Consider the following 13114-nt stretch of genomic DNA (forward strand, 5'->3'; position numbering starts at 1 on the left):
GTGACATTAAGTGATTATGTTTATTGGACAGCTTGCCAGAGAAGATTACTTTGAGTTGAGACAAGAAGCCAGTGACCTCCAGGAATACTCTAATGCAAAACTTGACCGAGTTACACGTTATCTGGGTGTTCTTGCTGATAAAGCCCGTAAGCTAGGTAAGGATAGAGTTTGGTTGTATGGATTACATTAAAAACTTTGGAGAGATAATATTGCATTAATTTTTTTTCAGCTACCATTATGATGTTTCATACCAACTTTTTTCTTCTCCAAACAAACAAATCAGGAGTATGCAATATCAGTTGTCAATCTTTTATGTGGTTTTCTATGTGATTGTATTTAGTTATAACTTATAAGTTATGGTAAGATACTAATTCAAGTGTAATGGTTTTCCTTCTCTCTTTCTGGAGTTTGAGAAGTTATTGATTCTAATGTCTTTTCTTAAGACTCCAGAAAATTAATGCATTAGGCTTCTATTCTGTTTTAGACTTTTCATCTTGACTAATTACAGCTGGCTTATGTATGTTACATGGTTTTCCTTGCATCCTTAACATTACTTGAATTTAAAAAGTTTCTGTTTGTTCTTTTAATGTCTTCTGCTTCCTTTTACGGATCATGGTGCTGCACAGTCGTGTTGATGGTTTTAATTTTAAGATGCGTAAATGTCATCTATTTTCAGATCGGGCTGCCCTTGAAACTGAAGCTAGAATTTCTCCATTGTTAAATGAGAAGAAAAGGTTGTTTAATGACTTGCTCACTGCCAAAGGTATGATAAGTTCTTTGAGTTTACCCTTTCCAACACTCTCTCTTTCTCATGAACACACACAAAAATAAAGAATCTTATCCTTTTCCTTTATCTCTCCTCCATTCCCCCCAACCCCTAATTGCTACATCTTATCCAGCAAGCTTAGGAAAGTACTTGAGGCAGTTTTTTGTGTGAAAACCTGACTGATAACTTCAGGAAACATAAAGGTGTTTTGTCGTACAAGACCACTTTTTGAAGATGAAGGTCCATCTGTTGTTGAATTCCCTGATAATTTTACCATTCGCATCAATACTGGTGATGATACTGTCTCCAACCCAAAGAAGGATTTTGAATTTGACAGGGTTTATGGGCCTCATGTTGGACAAGGTGCAGTATAATTCCTTGATTTACTTCTTTATGTGGAACGATGTAATTATTTACTCCGTGATAGACTTATAATTGGTAACTATGTTATCTAAGTAACTTATTTTGACATTTTGTATGTGCAGCTGAACTTTTCAGTGATATTCAGCCATTTGTGCAATCAGCTCTGGATGGCTATAATGTTTCTGTATTTGCTTATGGGCAAACCAGTTCAGGAAAGACACACACTATGGTCTCTCTCTCTCTCTCTCACACACACACACACAAAATTTATCTACTACCTATTCCATATCCTCTCCCTCCCACTCTCTCTCTCTCTCTCTATATATATATATATATATATAATATTTAGCTTTATAAAATCATAGGTTATGCATAGTCCAAATAGAACTACACATACATGAGTTTGACAATTATTCAAGCCTATGTTTGAGGAGAGTAAAAGCATTTATATGTTTCTCCAAATATGGCTACACATACATGAGTTTGACAATTATTCAAGCCTATGTTTGCGAAATGCTTTACTCTTAAGATTCGTAGCTGCGATTTTTCGTTGTAGGCTGTATGATTGGACAGTGGTATTCTTGTTCAACTTTTGCGAGCGAAACTAAATCAATTACATAAGAGGGTAAAGTAGAAGTATGTTGAATGGTATGAATATGTACCAGTTTATAATTTCCTGAATTTGAGGACATGTTCAATTTTTACAGTACAATAATTTCTTGGCAAGTAATACACACACCCAGGTCCCAGTTGAAACTGGAACCATATACCTTCCCCAAGGTAATAGTTGATGGTTGATTTTTGCATCAATGTTCTTCCCCTTTTGCAGGAAGGATCTAGCCATGATCGTGGTTTATATGCCCGATGCTTTGAGGAGCTATTTGACTTGTCCAACTCAGATACAACTTCTTCTTCTCGAATTAAATTTTTCGTCTCAGTCTCAGAGCTCTACAATGAACAGGTTACTTGGCTTTTCTTTTATGTCTTTTGGTTGCTGCATACTTTTTCCCCTGAATCATAATCACGTTCTATTAACCCTAGTTTTTGTTAGTTGGATGAAATTTTGAATACCAATACAACTTTTCTGATGGTAGATCTCCACGTTCTTTTAGATAAGGGATTTGCTTTCTGAATCTCGGAACAGTCTACCAAAGATCCGCATGGGGTCACCAGATTCTTTTGTAGACCTTGTGCAGGAAAAGGTTGACAATCCGTTAGATTTTTCTAAAATACTGAAAGTGGTACTTCAGAATCGGGGAATTGGTGAATCAAAGTCCAACGTTTCTCATCTGTATGTTCCACACTCTGTCTATATATCTGTTTATTATTTTTTAATTTTGTTTTCATTCAATTTATGTCATGCTTCTACTGAACGATTCTTTTGGAAAGTTGAGTGAATTCTACTTCTCCTTCTTGAAAACCAAGATGCTTTTTGGAGGTCATATATGATTACTGAGCTTAAATTTATAAAAGTTATTTGCAGTAATCCCTTCTTTACTGTAAGGAGGAAAACATTCATGATTTGCCTGTCTTGGTCTGAAATGAATGTCAAATGTGCCTCATTTCTTCCCTTAATGGTTCATTTTATTGTACATGATTTGCTTCCTCTGAAGAAAGTCCCAGTCAGATATGGTCAACTAAGTGGTAGTACCCCTGGCTGGTCTGGATTATCTACTGTTGTGTAGCTTGGGTCCCTTTGGGAGATCAGCAGTGTTGGGAACTGGTATCATTTAACGAGTTTTTACAGCTAAGAACTGTGCATTCGAAATCATTCTGTGAAGGTTTTCAGCCGTCTAAAGAATTCAATTTGAATTATATCATCGTATAGCTCGGGTTATCCAATAAAGTTTAATTTGGTAGACTTGTGTACTAAATGGGCACCACAGTGTTGTGTACTAAATGGTCGTATGATCATATCCTATTGTGTCTTGCTTTATGATAGCTAGACCTCCGACTCATACTTGTTTTGGTCCTTCTTTTCAATCTGTGTCCAACAAGTTGCAGTAGGTACTCATATCTCGCCTGTTATCATTTGGAAAGAGCACTCACCATTTGATAATTCTTATTTGGTTAAACTTATAAAAAAATATGATAAAATTCTTTTTTGGTTATCAACTGGGCAAGAAAAGTAAACTTTCTTTAGAGGAGTTACACTATCTATTTGCATGCATTTATTTCGAAGCATTCTAAAAAATTTTATGCTTCACAGAAAGAAATTTGATTGAAGATTAAATTGGTTTTGTGTACTTTTTGTTTGCCAAATTGGACTGATTTGGTGGTTTATATTGATCCTATTTCAATAACTCAAATCTGTTCATTTATCCAATATTGAATTTATATGTATATCACCCGAGAGGGTCAAACCTTCATTCACAGACTTAGAAATGGGAAAAAAGGCTGTTGTTATTCACTAATTTAGAATGCAGAAAGGCAAGGTTATATTAATTTCGCTACTGATTTGATACCTCGAGGGTTGAGTTTTTTTGGTCTTTGGATAGATGTGATAACTTTTAAGGTTGGGAGAGGAAAAAATATACTGCCAATTTGAAGTGTTTTAATAAATGACAGCTATTATTTTATTTTTCTACCTCCAAACATATATCTATATGGAAATATAAATATTTCTAAGTACACAAGTGTGTGGGTATATCTATATGTTTTATGATTATAATATTGAAAAAGTGGGCTGACATGGAAATACCAGAAAAATCAGTTTGTTGATTGCACTATAACAATCTTGAGGATATTTGGGTCTTAGCAGGAGGTGCTCTAGAACAAAGCCCCATGTCAAAATGGTTTTGTCTTCGGAACCTGATGGCTCTTGGCACAAAGTAATTTCCACAAGTATGAGCTACAGTATGGTGGTTGAAATGTAACCCTATTTCAATAGGGGAGCTCACTAAAAGTTCATGGAAATATGTTTTTTTATCTACTTGTCTTTCTCCTCATACATACTAGATCCTGGAGTTTGCTCAGGCATTTTTTTAGATGTTGGTTGGTTGGAGGTATACCTTTTACCATTCAGTTCCCTCACATATTTCTGCCATCTCGAGAACATATTACTTTTGTTTTTGAATTCATGTTGTTTACCAGAGGGATCCCCTGCCACCATCACCTTAAGAGGAATCCCTACGATTTTAAACAGTGAGATCGTAGGTCTTATTATGTCATGATGTTTAGTTCCCTTTGCTCATGTAGATATTTAAGGATCCTTGGGCTTATCTTTATGCAGGTTTCTCATGTTCTTTTTGTGCAGACATTTGGGGCCTCAATTCACTTCCCTTGTATTATGCATGTATATGTCCTTGGGTTTTGTTAGCAGATATGATGGCCACAATTTATGGAATGACTTACCGTATTAGCAGAAATTTGATTATGCTATAAAATATGCCATAGAATATGCTGTGATTTGATTTAATTTCTTTTCTTGTAATATGACTATGTGCTCTTTTTTTCTATAAATACTAGAGTTGTGAATGAGTGATTATTTCATTCAAGCCTTTACGCAATTCTCTCCTTTCTCTTCTTTTTATATTTCTACTTGGTATTAGAGCTAAGGTGGTCCGACTGCAATGAGGGCATTGCGAGTTCGGCACCACCCATTCGGGAATGGTCTAAGGTGACATCGCCCATCCGGGAGGTGTCGGGTAGGCAGGGTGTTCCGACCTCAATAAAAGTGCTGCGAATTTGACACCACCTATTCAGAAATGGTCCGAGGAGACATAGTTGTTTCTTTTTATGGTATGAGGAGACATTGTTGATTCTTTCATATACATTATTTAAACATATGTATGATGGAGAATGGCCTGAGGAGACATTGTTGATTTTTCCATCTACAAGTTTTTAAGATGTGTATGAAGGGAAATGGTCTGAGGAGACATTATTGGTTGCTTACGGTTTGAGGAGACATGATTGGTTGTTTATGGTCTGAGGAGACATTGTTAATTGTTTATGGTCTGAAGAGACATTTTTGATTTGTTGATCGGCACTTCATCTGAGGGAAAATCATCGCTAGTCAGATTTGCACTCCATTTGTCACAAGCTCTTAGCAGTTTGCAGACATTCTTACAAAGGGTGTTAGCAAGATTGTGTTTAAGAATGCATTGTCCAAGTTGGGCGTTTTAGATATCCACGCACCAACTTGAGGGGGGGAGTGCTAGCAGATATGATAGCCATGATTTATGGAATGACTTACTGTATTCGCAGAGATTTGATTATGCTATAGAATATGCTGTAGAATATGCCATAGAATATGTTGTGATTTGATTTAGATTTGATTTGATTTAATTTATTTTCTTGTAATATGAGCATGATCTCTTTTTATCTATAGATACTAGAGCTGTGAATGAGTGATTATCTCATTCAAGCCTTTACACAATTCTCTCATTTCTTTTCTTTTTATAGTTCTACTGGTTTGTTATTTTCTTGAATTTTATCTGATGAATCTTTGTTTATGTCTCCCTTTGCCGTTGTCAGGATTGTCACAATTCATATATGTTATAACAATCTGATCACCGGAGAAAATATATACAGTAAGCTTTCTCTTGTTGACTTGGCTGCAAGTGATGGTTTAAATGTGGAAGATGATGGTGGGAACCATGTAACAGAGTTGCTGCATGTCACAAAATCACTTTCAGCGTACGTAGTGCATTCATTTTTCAAATTGTTATTAAATTTCAACAATTTAGTGGTACTGCTTGGTCATTGGTAAAAGTTTCCGCCGTCAATTGTGAGAATACATGTTCGAGTATGAGAGCAAGCACTTTGTGCAAATAAGGCCAATGAATCACGAGTAACTAAACCCTATGAAGAATATATTTCTCTTTAGATAGCCTGGACATACTTCTAACAAGTTCACGATCCATAAACTTAGACTTATCAAAAAAAAAAAAAAAAACAAGTTCATGATCTATAAACTTAGACCAAATGCTTACCTGCTATTGTATCTTGCTCTGTTTTGTTCCCTCAAAATGAATAGCATTCACTTGATATTGATTGAGTTGGAGGGACTTTCGCTGACTGAATCCATCCATAAACTGTTGACCCCCGTAACCTTCGGAACCAAAGCGTCACGACAACATCCAAAGATGACCTTTGGATTCTTTATTGAGGAATTAATGACTAACCAATTATTAACTCCCAAATTTAGTAATGGTTCTTTTCTGTTTCATAGGGAAAAATATTGGGTGTTAGTGGGCATGGAGAGGCTAGTTGTGATTCAGTTCTATTATTTAATTTTTAGCTACAAATATTTGTGCTTGCAGGATTGTCATGTCATGTCTTTTGATTCTACTCTGTTCATCTTGCGCATTGTTCTTACTGTTTTGAACATTGTATGCGTAGGTTGGGAGATGTTTTGACTTCCTTGACCTCAAACAAGGACACTGTTCCTTATGAAAATTCAATGCTCACAAAAGTTCTTGCAGATTCAATAGGTACTCAGTTCTCTGTACTTGCATCGTTTAATGATGGCATTCTACACGTTCATTGAGTTATCTACACATTCCTTGATTATTGTAGGAATGATACAATTTTTGTTCTTTTGAAAATTTTGTCATTTCCTTCCGATTTTTTGTATTATGCTTAACTTCTATGGTAAGGTGCAATTTGCTTGATAATAAGTTACTATTCTGATTAATCAAAATCTCAGATTGATGCGGGGTTTTCTGGGAGTACCTTTTCTCAGCTCCGTTGCTAATTTTTCGTTGGAATGATTTTTTCTTAGCCTTTTGTTTTGATGTTTCAAATCTTATATTCTGGAAGGCTCTTTGCATAATCCTATATCTTTTCCACGTTAGTAACTAGTAACATCTTTATAAAAAATGAAATTAATGATTCTAAGTGCTACTCCAAATATCAGTTTACATGCATTAGGAGCTGCACAAAGAGTGCCTTTGTCACCTTTTTTCAGAAGTTGGTTGGAAGTTGAGCGTTTGAGGCCTAAGGGGCTAAATAATTGTTGCACTTTTTCGGCAATAGAATAACATGTAAGGGTGTGTTTATGCGAGCACATATTTGCACCTCGTCTCTTTTTGGGGGAGGGGATGGAAAATTATTGGTTGCATCTTGTTACTGTTAGTAACTGAATACAATAGTCAACCTTTAGAGGAGACTTGAATAGGTTCATAGTAAAACCCAATGGATCTTGCCATTTTATCTGTCTGACATTTTCATAAAATATAATTTCTGAATTTTGTAGGTGCCTAGAATGTTCTACAAGGACTAATTATTCTAGCTACTTTTTTCTTGCGCTAGTGACAAAGCTAATTGAGAAGCAAGGGGGAAATGGGAAAGCATGGTTAAATGGGAAGAACAAGGCCTGCTTAAGAAGCGAGACAACGAATATATATAAAAAAAAAGATGAGAATGTTGAAAAATAGAGATGGATTTGCAACTCTTGTGTTCTTCAGTGCTGAGTCACCAACTGTACCAGAATTAGCATTAGTCAAAATCTCGTGGTATTTAAATCTAATAAGAAAAAAAAAAAAATATTGACATTAGATATATCATGGTTGGCAAGGCTGGTATGTTTAAGATTTGTTAATGAGCCTTTGGAATATGCAACTGCAAATTTTATTGCGCACTTTGTTAAGTTGAAACACAATGTATAGAGTCTGACACCTGCCCGGTGCTGGAAGATTGATAGAGAAGCGTTATAAGCTTTTACAGGAACCGGGTGAACAGCGGCAAGAAAATTGGGGCATATGCTGGGACACATCAAGAAGCTTCTTAACAAGAATGTGACTGAGGCAGTGTTGTCCAGCACATGCTTGGACCTGCCAGGTGCCTTAATACCATTGACTGCTAATGGTCCATTAGTACCAAAATTGAGTGCGGTGTGCTTATGAGTTGTTATGTCATTATATCCATTGTGGCAAAAAACACTGAAGATAGAGAGTTTGTATTGCAACATAAGTGAAAATGGATAGTTGAAAACACTGAATAACATTCCTGATTTCCAGTATAAAAAGAAACTCTTTAAACAAAAAATAGAAGTCCAGTGATTAGAAAATATTCAGGGTTAATAGTTTAAATTCAAACAATTTAGACACCCACCCAATTAGAGGCACTAACCTTATTCACTTGATTCCTGGAATTCCTTTAGTTAGAAACATTCTACACAATTGAAAACATGGACATATTTGAAGTGTAAGAAAAGAGAATATTCTCTGCATTATTCAGATGTAAGAATATACAATATGTTCTACACAAATTCACTTAATTCATGGAATTCCTTTAATTAAAACATTCCACAGAATTGAAAACATGGATGAATTTGAAGATTTTATTATTCATAGCTGAAAAGGGAAAACTACGATCTCAAGAATGTTCCCTGCACATCTTCTGGATGAATGAAGTGGCATCTTGAAGCAACTCCCAAGTATTTCCCACCAACTTTCAAATGAATTATTTATGGTGATAATTTTCTTGGTATACCTTGGGCGTTATGCATCTGTTTGGAATGAATCGCCCACCACTCCTGAAATTTTAGCAACTAAATTTATATAATGGAAGGTAGGGAAGATGTGCACATGCACACATGCACCCACTATTGCTCTGATGGTGACTTGAACCTCCAACCCTCCATGTGGGAGGAGGAGATACGAGGTGCCTGCATAATATACAACAAAACGGCCATGATGGTGTGTTCATGTCCTATTGTTTTAGACAGTAGCGCTCTTCCTTTGTCATAAATATTATTATTCTGTTGGTAAGTCCTAGTTTTTTTTCCTCTTTCATTTTTTAAAGTGAAGTTTGGTGCTAATCCGTCTCTTTTTTTATTTTTTTATTATTGTTTCTTCTTCTGTAGGTGGAAGCTCAAAAACTTTGATGATTGTTAACATTTGTCCAAATGATTCAAATTTATCTGAGACATTATCGTCTCTCAATTTTTCTGCCAGAGCTCGAAATTCTGTACTGAGTCTTGGAAATCGAGATACCATTAAGAAATGGAGAGATGTTGTAAGTTCTGTTAAATCCCTTTCACTTCCAACTCCACCATAAGACCTAGGTTTTACTTTACGTTTCTTGTTACTTCTGTTTTATGCAATTCTAAACCAGAATTTCTATGGGCTTGGCATGGATCCTTCCTGGTTTCTAGCCGACTATACCAACTTCTGTTCAAATAGGAAATGATTTTAGTCTCTCTCAACCACTATTCTTTCCTTCAATTTTCTCTGATAAAAAACAAATAATAGCCTGTCTTGTCCTGGTCAATGTGTGCAGTTAGCATATATTTTTGCAACATACTTTTTCATCTGCTGAATTCGGGTTTGCAATATACTTTCAGGCAAATGATGCACGGAAGGAATTGTATGAAAAAGAAAAGGATATTAATGATCTGAAGCAAGAGGTTTCGGGACTAAGACAAGCACTTAAAGATGCAAATGATCAGTGTGTCCTTCTCTTCAATGAAGTTCAGAAGGCGTGGAAAGTTTCTTTCACATTACAGTCCGATTTGAAGGTTTTTTTACATCATTACCTTTTTATAGTACTCATAGAGTTGCTTGTTTTGGCAGTCAGACACGGTTTTTAACATGATCTCCTTTGAATCTTATTGAGTTACTCGTCTACTCCTTTCAGCAGTGAAAAATAAAGAACTGCTAGTTATTAGGTGGATGGTCTAAATACCACGTTACTAGGTTCTTCTGGTAAAAAATATGTTTAGGTTTATGAAAGAGAAGAATTGACTTTAATTTCCAATTCTGCTAGGGTGGGTCCAGTGTTGCATGGTTCAATTGTTAAAGATACTAGTTTTACTTGAAACTTTTATGTGAGAAATAAGCGATCTTCTACTAATTTTATCTTCTTGATTGAGTGGATAAGATAATTACTGGTACTATGCAGCATTGTTCTTTTTTGTTTACATTTGTGGATGCATGTCTCAACTCAACAGACTGAACTGGTTTCATATGGTTATGTAGTAATGTTTACTATGAAGTGATTGCTGATATTCGCCTTCTGTGACTATGTTCTTTGTAATTCATACCAGGCTATTACATTTTCACAACCCTGTTGTAGAAGTTGTATTATGGTGCCTTCTTATGCAATGTCAAACTGTTTGAGACTTATTCCTTATTCAATTAGATGGTGTGTAATGATGTTTGATTGAACCCAACGGCACATCGTAGTGAAAATATTTTTCACCAAGTTTCTTTTTGTGCTGTTCATGCAAGTGTTATGTAACATCACCAAAGGCATTGTAGCCTAATGGTACTTCCTCACCTTCCAAAGTGATGGTCGAGGGTTGAAATCCCCAAAGGGGAATAGTGGATGTGTTATTGTGTTTCTTGCCAATGAAAAAAAAGAAAGTGTTATGTAACATCCATTTTGCTATGTCTGGTTAGAATGTTACCAACTGCTCTCTCATTTGATGCAGGCAGAAAATATTTTGCTGGCAGATAAACATAGGATAGAAAAGGATCAAAATGCTCTGCTTAGAAATCAAGTTGCTCAACTATTACAGTTGGAGCAAGATCAAAAATTGCAGATACAGCAACGTGATTCAACAATTCACACATTGCAGGTTGGTCCTTTATTGACTGCTTTCTTGATCATGCTATGTTTTTTACATCAAGCAAGTCTTCAATTTTTTTAACTCATTATTGCTGAATGTTTAAACTGTTAATATTGCCTCTATTTTTTTTATTTTTTTATTTTCATCTTTTCTGCATCTGTAAGGATGTATGGCCCTCGACAATGTAGGAATACTTAATAGTTCATGAAAGTTCCACCATAATTTTTGATTGATGTTGATGATATTTTGAAACTATAGAAACTCATTCTATATCAATCTGTGATGGATATATGTTTTAAATGGGAATTTTGAAAATTTTGGAACTATTATAATCGGTACTATATGCATGCTTCCTGATCCTGTGTAAGATTATGATTTCATTAGAAGCTTGACAGAAGACGAGAGTTGTAGTCGGTGTGTAAAGCTTCTAAAACTTCCCAAGGTTGATAAATGATATTCAAGTATCCATTATAAATTTTTTTTTTTTGATAAGTAAATTTTATTAAAAAAAACCGCTCAAAAGGGGAGCGAATCCCAAGGACAAAACAAGGCCAAAAGCGCCTCAAGCCTTCAAAGAGGCAAAAAAAAAACAACTAACTTCTCTACAAATCTAAAATCTCTCCCTGAAACCCAACAAAAAAGGGTGAAAATAATAGAGAACTTAAGCATAGAGGTAGGCTTTTCCTTTCCATCGAAATATCTCCGATTTCTCTCAAGCCAAACGCACCACCAAATACAAAGAGGCGTAGCCCTCCAAGCGTCCCGAAATGAGAGCCCGCACTGAAAATCCTCTCCAAGCCTCAATCATCCCTCTAGAGGATCTAGGCATAACCCACGGAATCCCAAACAACCCAATCATCAAATCCCAACAGCCCCTAGCCATGCTGCAATGAAGGAGAAGGTGATCAACGGTCTCCTCATCTCGCAAGCACAAATAACAACGATTAACCACTACTTAATTCCTCCTCCTCAAATTATCCTAGGTTAAAAACTTACCCAAGACAGAAGTACATGCAAAGAAGTCCACCTTGAGGGGTGCCTTAGATCGCCAAATAGACTTCCAAGGGAAAAAGCCTCCAGAGCCAACCGTAAGACACCTGAAAAAGGACCTCACCTCGAAGCGACCTTGAGGATTAGGAATCCAAAGCCAACAATCAAAATCCCCAGTTGTAATCGTCTGACGATACAATAACCCCAAAAAACGGGTGACCTCCTCAATTTCCCAAATCTGGAAGTGCCTCCTAAACTGAATATCCCAAGTCAGTCTCCCGTTATCAAGATGATAACAGTCAACCACCAAGGCCTGCCTATGAGAAGTAATCCTGTAGAGCCGTGGGAAAGTAAGCGCAAGAGGAAGCTCCCCACACCAAAGATCCTCCCAAATCTGATCCTCCTACCATCCCTGATTTGAAAACGAACATGTTTGTAGAAATCATCCCACCCCTTCCGAATGCCAGTCCAAACCCCCACTCCCCTAGGACCATGCACCACAAGGGAACTCCACCCTCCACTGCTCTCCCCAAATTCATGGGCAATAACCCTCCTCCAGAGGCGTTAACGCCTCTCCACCCCAAACCTCCAAAGCCATTTCCTAAGGAGAGCCTTATTGAAAGGCAACAACCTTCTAATCCCTAAGCCACCACTCCGAATTGGACAATACACTTGCTCCCAACAAACCAAGTGAAACTTGAACTCCTCCCCTCCTCTCCCCACCCCCACCCCCACCCCAACCCAAAGAAAATTGTGCTGCAATCTCTCAATCCTCTCCGCCATAGAGGAAGGAATCTGAAAGAGAGAGATGAAATAAGTAGGGAGGCAAGAAAGGGTACTCTTAATCAGAGTGGCCCGACCCCCCTTAGAGAGATACTGCTTCTTCCAACCCGCCAGCCTTCTCTCAAATCTATCCACAACCGGATCCCAGCTCCCCACACACCTCGAAGAAGCACCCAGGGGCAACCCTAAGTAAGAAATAGGAAAGGAGCCAGTGTGGCAACCAAGAATCTAGGCAAACCTCTCAATCTCAGGAACCTCCCCAACTGGCACACGAACACTCTTACCAACATTCAACTTTAACCTAGAGACAACTTGGAACCAGACCAAAACACATCTCAGATATCTCAACTGAGACGCATCAGCATCACAGAGCACTAAAGTATCATCAACAAACATCAAGTGGGAGATCTCTAACTGGCTGGCAGCATCCCTGCCCCACCCTAAAGCCTTTCAAAAATCCCAACTCAACCACTCTCTTAATCAATCTACTAAGGACCTCCATCACAAAGAGGAACAAGAACGGAGAAATAGGATCCCCTTGTCTCAACCCCCTCGAACTAGAGAAAAAACCGGTCGGAGCTCCATTCACAAGAACTGAGAAACGAGTACAAGAAATACAAAACATATTCCATCTTCTCCAACGCTCCCCAAATCCCATCCTCTCCATTAAGTAGAGGAGGAAGCTCCAGCTACAT

The 13114-nt window shown here is 37.1% G+C and overlaps 1 protein-coding gene across 1 annotated transcript in view; it reads left to right on the forward strand.

Annotated features, from left to right (window-relative positions):
- Window positions 1-13114, forward strand: part of LOC132267116 (kinesin-like protein KIN-14B) — a 51282-nt gene that overhangs the window by 9536 nt on the left and 28632 nt on the right. Inside the window, exons 2-12 of the mRNA XM_059768171.1 lie at window positions 32-155; window positions 677-763; window positions 959-1129; window positions 1252-1358; window positions 1959-2090; window positions 2242-2420; window positions 5606-5767; window positions 6473-6564; window positions 8940-9091; window positions 9420-9593; window positions 10509-10655. Of these exons, the coding sequence (XP_059624154.1) occupies window positions 32-155; window positions 677-763; window positions 959-1129; window positions 1252-1358; window positions 1959-2090; window positions 2242-2420; window positions 5606-5767; window positions 6473-6564; window positions 8940-9091; window positions 9420-9593; window positions 10509-10655 (1527 nt within the window). The remainder of the gene's footprint in view (window positions 1-31; window positions 156-676; window positions 764-958; window positions 1130-1251; window positions 1359-1958; window positions 2091-2241; window positions 2421-5605; window positions 5768-6472; window positions 6565-8939; window positions 9092-9419; window positions 9594-10508; window positions 10656-13114) is intronic.

This window comes from Cornus florida, unplaced genomic scaffold (genome assembly GCF_030987335.1).
Source record: "Cornus florida cultivar Cherokee Brave unplaced genomic scaffold, ASM3098733v1 CherokeeBrave_3.0.0_Hap2_Chr07, whole genome shotgun sequence".
NCBI classification, from domain to species: domain Eukaryota; kingdom Viridiplantae; phylum Streptophyta; class Magnoliopsida; order Cornales; family Cornaceae; genus Cornus; species Cornus florida.